Genomic DNA, 15,870 nt, shown 5'->3' with positions numbered 1-15,870 from the left:
TGCGCACGGGACCCAGCGACTTTGCGCGTGGTCCCAGTGCCTCGCCAAATGGTCCCTGGTACCTCCCAAGCACACGCACTGGGCCCAGTGACCTCGCGCAGTGTCCCAGAGGCTCGTAAATGGTCTCTGGCACATCCCCAGTGCAGGCACGGGCACCAGCGACTTGGCGAGGGTTCCAAGCGGCTCGCCAAATGGTACCTGACACCTCTCAGGCGCGAGCATTAGGTCCAGCGACCTCGCGCAGTGACCCAGATGCTCCCAAAATGGTATCTGGTACATCCCCAGCACGCGGACGGGCCCCAGCGACTTCGAGCGGGGTCCCAGCGGCTCGTGAAATGGTACCTGCCCCCTCCACAGATCACACATTCCCCAGCGACCTCGTGCAGGGTCCCAGAGGCTCGCCAAACTGTCCCTGGCACCTCCCCAACGCAGGCATTGGGCCCAGTGACCCCATGCGGAGTCCCAGCAGCTCGTGAAATGGTCCCTGGCACCATCCCAGCACGTGTACGGGCCCCAGCGATCTCGTGCAGGTTCCCAGCGGCTCGCCAAATTGTACCTGACACCTCTCAACCGCGCGCACGGGTCCCAGCGACCCAGCGCGGGGACCCAGCAGCTCGCCAAATGGTCCCTGGCACCTTACCAGCACGCGCATGGGGCCAAAGCAACACCGAGCGGGGTCCCAGCGGCTCCCTAAATGCTCCCTAGACCATCACCAGCCAGCGCACAGGGCCCAGCTACCCCGCACGTGTCCCCGCGACTGAACAAATGGACCCTGGCAAATCCCCAGCGCGCGCACGGGGCCCAGCGACCCCACGCAGGGTCCCAGCGTCTCGCCAAATGGTCCCTGGCACCTCCCCAGCGTGTGCATGGGGCCCAGCGACCCCGAGTGAGGACCGAGCGGCTCGCCAAATGGTCCCTGGTACCTCCCAAGCACACGCACTGGACCCAGTGACCTCGTGCAGTGTCCCAGAGGCTGGCCTAATGGATCCTGGCACCTCCCCATCGCGCGCATGGGGCCCAGCGACCCCGCACGGGGGCCCAGCGGTTCTACAAATGGTCTCTGGCACATACCCAGCGTGCGCACAGACCACAGTGATTTCTCGCGGGGTCCCAACGGCTCACCAAATGGTCCCTGGCTCCAATCCAGCGCACGCAAAGGGCCCAGCAACAACGCGGGGGGTCCCAGCGGCTCGCAAATGGTCCCTTGCCCCTCCCCAGCACTCGCACAGGACCCAGCGACCCTGCGCAGGGTTCCAGCAGCTCGGCAAATGGTCCCTGGCACCTCACCAGCGCGCGCACGGGCCCCTGCGACCCTGCGCGGGGTCCCAGCAGCTCGCTAAATGGTCCCTGGCCCCTCCCCAGCGCGCGCACAGGGTGCAGTGACCCCGCACGGGTCCAAGAGGCTCGCCAAATGGTACCTGGCACATCCCCAGCACCTGCCCCAGCCACATCGACTTTGCGTGGGGTCCCAGTGGCTACCCGAATGGTCCCTGGCTCATCCCCGGCGTGGGCACGGTTCCCAGCAACCAATCGCGGGGTCCCAGCGGCGAGCCAAAAGGTCCCTGGCACATCCCCAGAGCGCGCACGGGCCCAGTGACCCCGCGCGGGTTCCGAGCGGCTCGCAAAATGGTCCCTGGCTCCTCCCCAACGCGCGGGCACGGTGCCCAGCGACCCCGTTCGGGGTCCCAGTGGCTCGCCAAATGGTCCCTGGCACCTCACAAGTGCATAGAGCACAGCGACCACGCGCGGGGTCCGAGCGGCTCGCAAAATGGTCCCTGGCACCTCCTCAGCGTGCACACGGGCTCCAGCTACCAAGCGCAGAAACCCAGCGGCTCCCCAAAAGGTCGCTGGCACCTCCCTAGCATGCGCACGGGACCCAGCGACTTTGCGCGTGGTCCCAGCAGCTCGCCGAATGGTCCCTGGCACCTTACCAGCACGCGCATGGGGCCAAAGCAACACCGAGCGGGGTCCCAGCGGCTCACTAAATGCTCCCTAGACCATCACCAGCCAGCGCACAGGGCCCAGCTACCCCGCACGTGTCCCCGCGACTGAACAAATGGTCCCTGGCACATCCCCAGCGCGCGCACGGGGCCCAGCGACCCCACGCAGGGTCCCAGCGGCTCGCCAAATGGTCCCTGGCACCTCCCCAGCGTGTGCATGGGGCCCAGCGACCCCGAGTGAGGACCGAGCGGCTCGCCAAATGGTCCCTGGTACCTCCCAAGCACACGCACTGGGCCCAGTGACCTCGTGCAGTGTCCCAGAGGCTGGCCTAATGGATCCTGGCACCTCCCCATCGCGCGCATGGGGCCCAGTGACCCATCACGGGGTCCCAGCGGTTCTACAAATGGTCTCTGGCACATCCCCAGCGTGCGCACAGACCACAGTGATTTCTCGCGGGGTCCCAACGGCTCACCAAATGGTCCCTGGCTCCAATCCAGCGCACGCACAGGGCCCAGCAACAACGCGGGGGGTCCCAGCGGCTCGCAAATGGTCCCTTGCCCATCCCCAGCACGCGCACAGGACCCAGCGACCCTGCGCAGGGTCCCAGCAGCTCGGCAAATGGTCCCTTGCCCCTCACCAGCGCGCTCACGGGCCCCTGCGACCCTGCGCGGGGTCCCAGCAGCTCGCTAAATGGTCCCTGGCCCCTCCCCAGCACGCGCGCAGAGGGTGCAGTGACCCCGCACGGGTCCAAGAGGCTCGCCAAATGGTACCTGGCACATCCCCAAAACCTGCCCCAGCGACAGCGACTTTGCGTGGGGTCCCAGTGGCTACCTGAATGGTCCCTGGCTCATCCCCGGCGTGGGCACGGTTCCCAGCAACCAATTGCGGGGTCCCAGCGGCGAGCCAAAAGGTCCCTGGCACAACCCCAGAGCGCGCACGGGGCCCAGTGACCCCGTGCGCGGTCCGAGCGGCTCGCAAAATGGTCCCTGGCTCCTCCCCAGCGCGCGGGCACGGTGCCCAGCGACCCCGTTCGCGGTCCCAGTGGCTCTCCAAATGGTCCCTGGCACCTCACAAGTGCATAGAGCCCAGCGACCGCGCGCGGGGTCCGAGCGGCTCGCAAAATGGTCCCTGGCACCTCCTCAGCGTGCACACGGGCTCCAGCTACCAAGCGCAGAAACCCAGCGGCTCCCCAAAAGGTCACTGGCACCTCCCTAGCATGCGTACTGGACCCAGCGACTTTGCAAACAGGAAATAGAACATTTCTAGTATCGAGCAGCACCTTCAGGTTTTCATAAGGTTTTTTGGTCCCTGACTGTCTCTCTTGTGTTTTTCAGTACTGACTGTAGTGAGCTGCTCCAGACAGTATGAAGGTAAGAGAACAGTTTACAATGTAAACACAGTTTAAAAACAGGATTTACAATTCATGGTTGAAAAGCATGAAGCTGGTTTGAGAAATGACACTTTTCATGTTAGGTGTGTGTGTTGAAAATAGGCTGTGGCAATGCAGTCACAAAGTGGAGAGACTGGTAAAGATTCTCATCCTGCTTCCTGATCATCTATAAAAAACACTTTTCTGAAATCATCTTTCTTTTTCTTCTGTCCAATATAACAATTTAACTTGGTTAAATAAAACAATGAATGACTCCATCAAACACCATTACAGTGCCATACTGTGCTCCACCTAGAGGCTGTGTGTGGTATTGCTGGAACGCTTTTGAATAAGAATATTACATTGGCTGACTGCTGACCAATTCAACTACATAAGTGCTTCTTGATGAATACATCAATTTGAAACAACACAGTAATGAATGTAACTCAGTTTAAATGAGTAAGAACAATTGTTAGGGTTTCCAGTGACCAGACAGGCAGTGATTTTCTCATGTTCTTTTGTAGAAAAGCTTGTATTGTTTCTAGACTCTTAGACTTCAGTTTGGAACATGCAGATATTTCAAAGACATCACGACAGATAATGTTTCTGCTGCTTCCTGTACTTCATGTGTTGTGGTTGAATTCACATTAATGTAAAAAAAAGGGGAGGAGCCAAACATCCCATCACAATAAAAGAGGGACCTGTGATAATGCCAGTAAAGGTAATCAGAAGATGGGTTAAAAGTTAGTATTCATTTGTTCTCCAATTCAGTCAGAAATGACAGAAATGCACATTGAAATCCGGATGGACCGTGGTCTGTCATATTAGATATTTAAAAATGAATCCCTCGCAGAGTACTGAATGCAGTGCTGCCCCTGGTGGTGACTCCATTGCAACTGCATTGATACTGCAGTTCAGCTACAATTAATTGAAATATGATAATATTTAATATATTTACAGACTATAATCAGCATTTCTACCAATTTATATTTTTTATATGTGTTGGTAATTTCACCCCTCTGTTGAAATGTCATATGCTGGTGACTCCATTGATACTGCACACTAACAGTATCTCTCTCTCTCTCTCTCTCTCTCTCTCTCTCTCTCTCTCTCTCTCTCTCTCTCTCTCTCTCTCTCTCTGCAATAGAGATCCTAATTCTTTCACCTTCTCTGTTTCTCCAGAGCTGCCCCAGACTACACTCACCCTGGAGCCTCCATTCCCAGAGATATTCACTGGGGAGACAGTCACTCTGAGGTGTGGGGTTGAGGGGGGTTCTGCTGGCTGGAAATATCTCTGGTACAAAGACAGTGAGGACACTCCAGTGCTCCAGACTGCTGGACGCAGTATAACTGGTGACAGCTACACAATCACTGCAGCTGCTGTATCTGACCAGGGCCAGTACTGCTGTCGAGGACAAAGAGGAGATCAGCCACTCTACTCACAGCTATTAACACAGCGATCCTGTTACACTGACTGTGTCTGGTGAGTTTATTAACACAGTGATCCTGTTACACTGACTGTGTCTGGTGAGTTTATTAACACAGCGATCCTGTTACACTGACTGTGTCTGGTGAGTTTATTAACACAGTGATCCAGTTACACTGACTGTGTCTGGTGAGTTTATTAACACAGTGATCCTGTTACACTGACTGTGTCTGGTGAGTTTATTAACACAGCGATCCTGTTACACTGACTATGTCTGGTGAGTTTATTATAACACAGCGATCCTGTTACACTGGCTGTGTCTGGTGAGTTTATTAACACAGTGATCCTGTTACACTGACTGTGTCTGGTGAGTTTATTAACACAGCGATCCTGTTACACTGACTGTGTCTGGTGAGTTTATTAACACAGTGATCCTGTTACACTGACTGTGTCTGGTGAGTTTATGAACACAGTGATCCTACACTGGCAGTGTCTGTTGAGTTTATTAACCCAGCTGAATACAGAGCAGTGCTCTCAATACAGACCCATCACAGACAGCAATGTTGACCATAGTCCTGTCCTCTCAGAGCTGCTGTTACATTAACTGTAATGGAAATTAACTGTAGAGGCCCGAGGGATGGAAGTATCTTAACTCTAAAATGCTTTTATTACTAAGATAGGAGTACAGAATTACCCAGGACCGAAATATAAATATTATCATTTCATATGGGCTGTTTTAATAGGAAATGATTCTATTCATTCAGTCCTGTGGATTTCTGTCCTCTTATCTTTCACACTATCTTTGTGTCAGAACAGAACAGTTACTGATTGGAGCTGCACTGGAAACAGTAATACTTCAAGACAGTTAAAGGAAGTGATACAAGGCATTAGTAGAATATCATCTTGAAGAATGGACGACTTTGTAGACTTCCTAGTAATGGCTGTTATAATTACTTTTTTATTAATAACAAGTACATTAAAAGTAATTCCAGTAGATTCATGTATTTTTTTATAATTATTCAAATTTTGTAGTAATTTGTTTTTTTAATACAAGTTAAAAATATTTACTATGTTATCGTGTTACCCAAAGCCACTCAAATTGAGGGAAACAGGAGCCCTTATTTGTCATCTTCTGTATTTCAGAGGGACGCCCAAAGCCTGCACTGACCCGGGAGCCTGCAGGAGAGATATTTGAAGGAGACACGGTCACCCTGAGCTGTGTGGTTGAGGGGGGCTCTGGAGGCTGGAGATATCTCTGGTACAAAGACAGGCAGGGAGCTCCAGTGTACCAGCCTGACAGCAGCAGTGGAACTGGAGCCGGATACACAATCAGTGCTGCTGCTCTGTCCCACAGTGGAGAGTACTGGTGTGGAGCTGGACGGGGCAGGAACACATCTTACTCACAATACAGCGATCCCATCTGGGTAAATGTAACTGGTGAGTAATACAGAATCTCCTTCCTTTTTACTAAAGCTTTGCCCTCAGCAGTAGGGGGTGCTGTTTGGTTCTGCTAGAGGTGTTTGGGAGCCTCAATCCTCCAGCATTCCTCTAATTCTCAGTTTCTAATTCTATTCCTCTCTATGTCTCTCTGTCTATTAAGTTTCTCACCTACTCTACCACGCAATAGCTACAATCAAAGCGATATCTGATGTTATGTAGAACACCGTGACAAAGCATATCTATTTACAGTAAATGTCCATTTTAAAAATGATAATCTTATTGCTCAAGTTTCAATACCGAGAAAGTATTTAATGATTTCAGAGTGGGACTTAAACTCATGACTAACACTGTTGTAAGTGAGGACTCAACTCATTATGCTTCATATCTGTGTTTGAATGACTTGCAGATTATCAATGCAGATATATCTAAGGGTTTAGAACCTAGGGAGGGGAGGCGGCAGGATGTTTCAGTGGCCTGTTTATAGCTTGTTCTTGGTGTTGCCTTTACAGGCAAAATGATAAGGAGCCTCTATACTCCAGCACTGCCTCTGTCTCTCTAAGGAGCCTCTATACTCCAGCACTGTCTCTGTCTCTCTAAGGAGCCTCTATACTCCAGCACTGCCTCTGTCTCTATAAGGAGCCTCTATACTCTAGCACTGCCTCTGTCTCTCTAAGGAGCCTCTATACTCCAGCACTGCCTCTGTCTCTCTAAGGAGCCTCTATACTCCAGCACTGCCTCTGTCTCTCTAAGGAGCAGGGGGCTCTGGGGGAATCCCACTATATGGAAGACGCTGTTTCTGATTGGTTTGAATATCTTGGTCAGACAGCTTCACAATCACTAACCTGTCTTCATGTCATCTTTTCGTAGCTCTGTTCTCCAGGGTGACTCTGACAGCATCTCCAGGAGCCACAGTGAAGGAGGGAGAGGCTCTTAACCTGACCTGTGAGGCAGCAGTGAACAAAACCCCCCGCCCTGAACTCCACTACACCATTGTGAGAGACGGGGAGCCTGTGACTAACAGCACTGACTCTGCGCTGTACAGCATAGCCAGCACTGAGAAGATCCACACTGGGAGCTACACGTGTGCTGTGGAGTCACAGGGAGTGAGGAAGAGCAGCCAGGAGCTACACATTGAACTGCAAAGTAAGATTACAAACCCGTCCTAAATGACTGTCCTTGATGATTGAAAGTGATCTCACAGTAAAATAGGTCACATTGTGATCCCATTATATTCCCATTCCCTGAAGAAACAGAATAAACAGACCACTGAATTATCATCAATTACAACACAATGGATTGGTAACAAATACTGCACAGTACAGACACTGTTTTTACAACTTGCAAATTCAGTGATGTATATTTCCCAATAATGTTTTAGCTACATGCATGGCTTTGATTACATTTTAAACAATCATTCTTTTCTGCTTTTTGACAATCAATCAAATGAAAACACATTGATTCCCTGACTGAGTATCTTATAAAATGCAGTTAAAGCAGACAGCCATTCGAGTGACAGAGTGGCTGAAGGCTGTTCCTATAGAGCGAGTGCGAGCAGGGCAATGTTCTTGAATCCCTATCAGCTCAGTCAAGGTGTATGGAAGTCACTCGCACACACTCATACTGTACCTTCCTTCCCCCAGCGTCCTGGCACAGCGCTGTTGCTATTGGCTACAGAGTGAGCTTCACTTTGATTCATTTCATTGTGTTCACTCTGCTGCTCCTTCAATACTGCAGGATCCAAGGTGAGACTCCCAGTCAGTGCACACATTTCACCTGGCCTGTCACAGCACACATGCAGGCTTCTTCTTAAACAGCACAGCCCAGTCTTAGGGATCGTTCATTAAGAATCATTATTTCATCATTAAACATGCACAGCTCATTTACAAAATACACATTTTGCAAGTTTGTATTTATTTTTGTTAACACAATTATAAGAAAGAAACTGAACAATCTGTATATATTTTTCCAGGTTCCCCGTGTCTCGTTGGTGGTAAGTCAAGGTAAGTCAGTATTATCCAGTATGTGTACAGACAGGGGGCAGCACTCGCTATCTCTACCTGTCATCATCCTTTACAGCACTGAAAATGGAGATGGAAACTTTCTGATTAGCTCTTTAAGAATCCCTCTTACAAACTCTAACGGAACCCTTCACTTAGACCTGTGTCCTAAGATGCTATACGAGGTTAATTTGGCTTTTTGTTTTCCAGATGATCAAGATCTAAAGCTTTGACATATTTGACTCATAATCTTTATTCTTTGATTCTTCAATCTAGAGTATTAATAATAACCCTTTGTCAGTAATGTCAGAAAGCTGCTGCCTCCACAGAGTGTCTTTACAGTTGATACACAGCTGCTCCTTACCCTGAAATGCACTCTGTGATTTCAATGGGACTTGATTACTCTGAAGCCTAGAAGTGTCTTCATCCTTTAAAGCTTCTGTTATTGCTGCAGTTAAACTCTGAGCCCTCCTTGTGTGTCTCTGACATCTGTCTCAGGAAAACCTCAGATCAGGATCAGGAGCAGTCAGCAGAGGGGACAGCTCTCCAGCCGTGTGCAGCACACTGGAGTGGAACTGGAATAGTGCTGCATTACCATAGACTGGAATGGAACTGGAATAGTGCTGCATTACCATAGACTGGAGTGGAACTGGAATAGCGCTGCATTACCAGAGACTGGAGTGGAACTGGAATAGTGCTGCATTACCAGAGACTGGAGTGGAACTGGAATAGTGCTGCATTACCAGAGACTGGAGTGGAACTGGAATAGTGCTGCATTACCATAGACTGGAGTGGAACTGGAATAGTGCTGCATTACCATAGACTGGAGTGGAACTGGAATAGTGCTGCATTACCAGAGACTGGAGTGGAACTGGAATAGTGCTGCATTACCATAGACTGGAGTGGAACTGGAATAGTGCTGCATTACCATAGACTGGAGTGGAACTGGAATAGTGCTGCATTACCATAGACTGGAGTGGAACTGGAATAGTGCTGCATTACCAGAGACTGGAGTGGAACTGGAATAGTGCTGCATTACCATAGACTGGAGTGGAACTGGAATAGTGCTGCATTACCATAGACTGGAGTGGAACTGGAATAGTGCTGCATTACCAGAGACTGGAGTGGAACTGGAATAGTGCTGCATTACCATAGACTGGAGTGGAACTGGAATAGTGCTGCATTACCATAGACTGGAGTGGAACTGGAATAGCGCTGCATTACCATAGACTGGAGTGGAACTGGAATAGCGCTGCATTACCATAGACTGGAGTGGAACTGGAATAGCGCTGCATTACCATAGACTGGAGTGGAACTGGAATAGCGCTGCATTACCAGAGACTGGAGTGGAACTGGAATAGCGCTGCATTACCAGAGACTGGAGTGGAACTGGAATAGTGCTGCATTACCATAGACTGGAGGATTTTGTAATGGTTGATTACTTATTGATTGATTTAATTCTTTGATTTATTTGATTGATTGCATTTTTTAACTGAAGTTCATTACTGAACTATTTCTGTATTTGTAAACTATTCTGTAATCAATAAACTGCTTTACTACACTGTTGTTTTATATCATTATTAATGATACACCTTCAGCATGTATTTGAACTCAAAGTATTGGGGTTTGAGGTAACAAACAATAATGGTTATAGAAATTAATGGTTAATTACATAATATGTTTCCTAATCATTGAGAGTGTTGTATTAAATAAATGAAACCTTTGTTTATGTACAGTATTAGATTTGACAGTAGCTCTGTAATCCAACACCCTGTATAAAATTGATTGTGTTCTTTATGTGCCCACTAGGGGGAGCTGCACCTCCTAAGGTAAAGTGACAATACAGACAAGAGACTGGCTGAGTCTGGGCATTTAACCCAGAAAAAGTAAAAAGTAATGTGTAACAATATCATCACTAATAATAACAAGAACGAACAATAAAAAATACAAATACAGTGCATTGCAGGGGGAGACCCCACAGTCATTGTGGAAATAAACACATCGATTATTTAACAAACAACCCCTTTGTTTTGCCATTGCTGATCCACTCTGATGTCTTGGATCAGCTGAACCAGCATGTCGGATCCATGTGCAGCACTATCATGCCTGTCCTTGCTGCTGTGTACCTGCTCCATGTGCAGCACTATCATGCCTGTCCTTGCTGCTGTGTACCTGCTCCATGTGCAGCACTATCATGCCTGTCCTTGCTGCTGTGCACCTGCTCCATGTGAAGCACTGTCATGCCTGTCCTTGCTGCTGTGCACCTGCTCCATGTGCAGCACTATCATGCCTGTCCTTGCTGCTGTGCACCTGCTCCATGTGCAGCACTGTCACGTCTGTCCTTGCTGCTGTGTACCTGCTCCATGTGCAGCACTATCATGCCTGTCCTTGCTGCTGTGCACCTGCTCCATGTGCAGCACTATCATGCCTGTCCTTGCTGCTGTGCACCTGCTCCATGTGCAGCACTATTACCTGGTTTCCACTGTGGGCCGGGTTGGTGCTGGCCGGCCCTGACTGGACCAATTCAATGCTGCTTCTCATTTCCAGTTGCGATTACTCGCACGTGTTTTTCACCCTTTTTGTGAACTAATAATGCTTGTCAAGTACAAAAATATGGGGGTCTGATTAGGAGGCTGTGTGGTCCAGTGGTTAAAGAAACAGGCCTATAACCAAGAGATCCCAGGTTCAAATCCCACCTCAGCCACTGACTCATTATGTGACCCTGAGCAAGTCACTTAACCCCCTTGTGCTCCGTCTTTCGGGTGAGACGTTGTTGTAAGTGACTCTGCAGCTGATGCATAGTTCACACACCCTAGTCTCTGTAAGTTGCCTTGGATAAAGGTGTCTGCTAAATAAACAAATAATAACTAGATGGTAACTTTACAAGTCAAGTTGTGGGGCTTGCTTTATTGGGAAAGTGTCAAAGTAGCTGATTTGTGTCAAAAGTCACATTGTTTACTAATTGTCTCATGCTTGGAATGTGCTATAATTTGAAATTGCTCAGAGTTCTATGACAGTTAATTCAACAGTGGGAAGTAGCCTACTGAAAGAAGTTGATGCAGTTACTAAAACAGCTGTACGTCTTGATTGGTAGACGCCATTCCTGTTTTGATTTCATATTTGAATAGCTGAGAAGTAGAGGAAGATTTCATTTCCTCTAAGTATTTGTCTAACTTGTTGGGAAAGTGGTCAAAACGGCAGTTATTTCTAAAAGTTCACAGAAAACGTAGTTGGTGTAGTTACTAAAACAGGTGTACCTCTTAATTGGTAAAAGTTTTTTTCTGTTTTGATTTCATATTTGAATAGCAGAGAAGTAGATGAAGATGTCATACCCTCTAACTTCTTGCCTAGCTTGTTGGGAAAGCGGTCAAAATTTCAGTTGTTTATAAAAAGATTGAGAAAATTAAAGTTTGAACGGCGTTTCTAGCTTAAACGGTGTAAGGAGTAGTGTGCCAAAGAATAAGAAGAAGAAGAAGAAGTATGTCGAAGATTTAAAGAAGGGACTCTTGCTTTGAATAACTGAACCTCATAACAAAACGCTACTGCTATGGTAAACAGGAAGTCTTGCCCGGAGCTGAGCTGATCGGGAGGTCCTGATTGGCGGGGGGCGTACCCCAGGAGGTCCTGATTGGCTGGGGGCGTGCCCCGGGAGCCTCAACGCAGCAGCTCCATTTCGAGTCTAGAGCGCCACAGTCACAGCTGTACAGACGGGCGCTGAGTGAAAGCTTGCTTTATTTACCTCGAGGAGGAGAGCGTCTGCTCCGCAGGATAACTACAGAACCCTTCAACTGCCAGTCAGACACGTGGCTGTTTGTGTACTCGGACAGTCCCATCTTCTGTTTGCGATTCTAATACACGCATCACTATACTACACTCGAATTGAAACGCAGGTCATTTTTTTACTAGAAAACATTGGTTAAAAAATTGGTAATTGATCAATTCCAATTCAGTCACACACTTTTCCAAACCTAATCAAACAGTATAAACAGTGACCCACACTTTACCATGTTCACTGTGTTTACTCTACCCAGCAGTGATCACTGTTTATACAGCATGTCTGTGTATTTGTGATCACTGCTGGGTAGAGTAAACACAGTGAACATGGTAAAGTGTGGGTCACTGTTTATACAGCATGTCTGTGTATTTGTGATCACTGCTGGGTAGAGTAAACACAGTGAACATGGTAAAGTGTGGGTCACTGTTTATACAGCATGTCTGTGTATTTGTGATCACTGCTGGGTAAACACAGTGAACATGGTAAAGTGTGGGTCACTGTTTATACAGCATGTCTGTGTATTTGTGATCACTGCTGGGTAGTGTAAACACAGTGAACATGGTAAAGTGTGGGTCACTGTTTATACAGCATGTCTGTGTATTTGTGATCACTGCTGGGTAAACACTGAACATGTTCATGTGTGTGGGTAGCTCTTTATGTGACTTTCTAGTGTAATTCTATCTGCAGTTACTGCAGCATCGTTGTAACTGTAATTGTAATTGAGTAGCATTGCAATTGTAATTGTAATTTGAGCAAACAATGGTGCTGTAATTGTAGTTGTAAGTAGAATTGTAACTGACCGGAGGTCTGCTGCTGATAGAATGAGGTATATGGAGCTCTGGGTAGGGTGTATCAATTCATCACGTGTCGATGAATCGCGATGCTTTCTTTACACAAGTCATCGTATTATAATAGGTCTGTATCGTTTGTATCGTGATACAAGACCAGAAAGCAACACAGCTCATTGCAGATCACCAGATGGTTCATGAATGAAGAATAAGTGAGTCTATTGGTCCATCTGCATGTAAACACTTAGACTTTCACAGATATCTAGAGAAACACTTATCTGATTGGTACAGAACTCGAAATCAATGTTATTGAGCAGAAGACATTGATAATATCAGATTTTAGGGATATTAGGGGGTGTCTGTCATGAAACTCGGAATCAACATTATTGAGCAGAAGACATTGATAATATCAGATTCTGGGGATATTAGGGGGTGTCTGTCATGAAACTCGGAATCAACATTATTGAGCAGAAGACATTGATAATATCAGATTCTGGGGTACGGCTGTGTGTGTCTGTCTGTCTGTCTGTCTCGTTTGTTTTCACATATTTGGAGAACTGCTTATCCAATTGTCATGAAACTCGGTATAACATTATTGAGCAGAAGATACGGAGAGGATCGGATTCTAGGGGTGTAGAATCCCTATATATGCATGCATATACAAACAGGTATATTTAATGATCGCCAGCGGTTTGATTGTCTGTGCCACTCAGCCCCCAGATTGGAACCCAGGCCTCCAGAGGAAGGTGTAAGGCAGGAATGAGAGGCTAGTGATTTACAGTGCCTTGCGAAAGTATTCGGCCGCCTTGAACTTTGCGACCTTTTGCCACATTTCAGGCTTCAAACATAAAGATATGAAACTGTAATTTTTTGTGAAGAATCAACAACAAGTGGGACACAATCATGAAGTGGAACGAAATTTATTGGATATTTCAAACTTTTTTAACAAATAAAAAACTGAAAAATTGGGCGTGCAAAATTATTCAGCCCCCTTAAGTTAATACTTTGTACCTTTTGCTGCGATTACAGCTGTAAGTCGCTTGGGGTATGTCTCTATCAGTTTTGCACATCGAGAGACTGAAATTTTTGCCCATTCCTCCTTGCAAAACAGCTCGAGCTCAGTGAGGTTGGATGGAGAGCATTTGTGAACAGCAGTTTTCAGTTCTTTCCACAGATTCTCGATTGGATTCAGGTCTGGACTTTGACTTGGCCATTCTAACACCTGGATATGTTTATTTGTGAACCATTCCATTGTAGATTTTGCTTTATGTTTTGGATCATTGTCTTGTTGGAAGACAAATCTCCGTCCCAGTCTCAGGTCTTTTGCAGACTCCATCAGGTTTTCTTCCAGAATGGTCCTGTATTTGGCTCCATCCATCTTCCCATCAATTTTAACCATCTTCCCTGTCCCTGCTGAAGAAAAGCAGGCCCAAACCATGATGCTGCCACCACCATGTTTGACAGTGGGGATGGTGTGTTCAGGGTGATGAGCTGTGTTGCTTTTACGCCAAACATAACGTTTTCCATTATTGCCAAAAAGTTTGATTTTGGTTTCATCTGACCAGAGCACCTTCTTCCACATATTTGGTGTGTCTCCCAGGTGGCTTGTGGCAAACTGTAAATGACACTTTTTATGGATATCTTTAAGAAATGGCTTTCTTCTTGCCACTCTTCCATAAAGGCCAGATTTGTGCAGTATACGACTGATTGTTGTCCTATGGACAGAGTCTCCCACCTCAGCTGTAGATCTCTGCAGTTCATCCAGAGTGATCATGGGCCTCTTGGCTGCATCTCTGATCAGTCTTCTCCTTGTATGAGCTGAAAGTTTAGAGGGACGGCCAGGTCTTGGTAGATTTGCAGTGGTCTGATACTCCTTCCATTTCAATATTATCGCTTGCACAGTGCTCCTTGGGATGTTTAAAGCTTGGGAAATCTTTTTGTATCCAAATCCGGCTTTAAACTTCTCCACAACAGTATCTCGGACCTGCCTGGTGTGTTCCTTGTTCTTCATGATGCTCTCTGCACTTTAAACGGACCTCTGAGACTATCACAGTGCAGGTGCATTTATACGGAGACTTGATTACACACAGGTGGATTCTATTTATCATCATTAGTCATTTAGGTCAACATTGGATCATTCAGAGATCCTCACTGAACTTCTGGAGAGAGTTTGCTGCACTGAAAGTAAAGGGGCTGAATAATTTTGCACGCCCAATTTTTCAGTTTTTTATTTGTTAAAAAAGTTTGAAATATCCAATAAATTTCGTTCCACTTCATGATTGTGTCCCACTTGTTGTTGATTCTTCACAAAAAATTACAGTTTCATATCTTTATGTTTGAAGCCTGAAATGTGGCAAAAGGTCGCAAAGTTCAAGGGGGCCGAATACTTTCGCAAGGCACTGTAGCTCGCTGTCTGTCTGCTACTTTGTTTAGCTCCAATTAGCTTAAGAAAAAGCATGATGCCATTTTATTTATTTAAATAAAACTAAATATTTGCTATAATGAGGGTCCCCATACGACTCCATGTAGTCTGGCACAGTTTTTGACAGATCAGTGTACGTCACTCAGAGGGTTTTTGTTTTTGTGATTCCCCACAGGGCTGTGCACGCTGGGGGCGGTCGGGTGCTTCATGGCTGGAGTGCAGCTGCTGCACAGCCGGGTGGAGCTGCTGGATGGGGGGTCGCGGGGAGGGGTGCAGTTCATGACGGCCGCGCTGCTCATCTGTGTGTCCTGGTCCAGCCACAAGGAGTACTCATACATGCAGGCCTACAGGGTCGCCTGAGAGACACTAAAACAAAAACGAGAGAGCAATGTCTCTACAACCATTGTAGTGTGGCGCTCTGGTAGGGAGAGAGAATCGAACCTGCGCTCTGAAATGAGTCGCTATGATCGAAGTGTAAACCAGCTTTTTACACTAAAATAAATGAGTACCACATTATATAAAAATGAGCATGTGTCCAGAACAGTCTAGAACAGGGAACCTAGGTCCACTCTAGAACCACAGAATGTTAATACAGATGGAAAAAAATAGAATCACTCTATATAAAAATTATCATGTGTCCAGAACAATAGAGCACAAAAACCTAGAACTTAAATACACTAACAAATATTACAGGACCACTTGAACCCAGAAC

At 47.3% G+C, this 15,870-nt stretch overlaps 1 protein-coding gene across 1 annotated transcript; it reads left to right on the top strand.

Annotated features, from left to right (window-relative positions):
- The first annotated feature begins 263 nt into the window (after positions 1-263).
- Positions 264-15,518, top strand: LOC117972069 (Fc receptor-like protein 2). Its single transcript, XM_059015710.1, has 5 exons — positions 264-273; positions 3,276-3,311; positions 5,880-6,173; positions 7,044-7,319; positions 15,334-15,518. Exons 1-5 carry the CDS (start codon positions 264-266, stop codon positions 15,516-15,518), a joined length of 801 nt encoding a protein of 266 aa, XP_058871693.1.
- Positions 15,519-15,870: the final 352 nt, after the last annotated feature.

The sequence above is a fragment of the Acipenser ruthenus genome, chromosome 51 (assembly GCF_902713425.1).
Source record: "Acipenser ruthenus chromosome 51, fAciRut3.2 maternal haplotype, whole genome shotgun sequence".
Lineage (NCBI taxonomy): Eukaryota > Metazoa > Chordata > Actinopteri > Acipenseriformes > Acipenseridae > Acipenser > Acipenser ruthenus.
The sequence above is the reverse complement of the archived record's forward strand: the minus strand, read 5'-3'. Positions and strand labels throughout refer to the sequence as shown.

Excerpts from the sequence above, each read along its gene's own strand:
- LOC117972069 (XM_059015710.1), top strand. Across the intron at positions 3,312-5,879 it reads CTGCTCCAGACAGTATGAAG|AGGGACGCCCAAAGCCTGCA; the intron begins GTAAGAGAACAG and ends TCTGTATTTCAG. Across the intron at positions 6,174-7,043 it reads CATCTGGGTAAATGTAACTG|CTCTGTTCTCCAGGGTGACT; the intron begins GTGAGTAATACA and ends ATCTTTTCGTAG.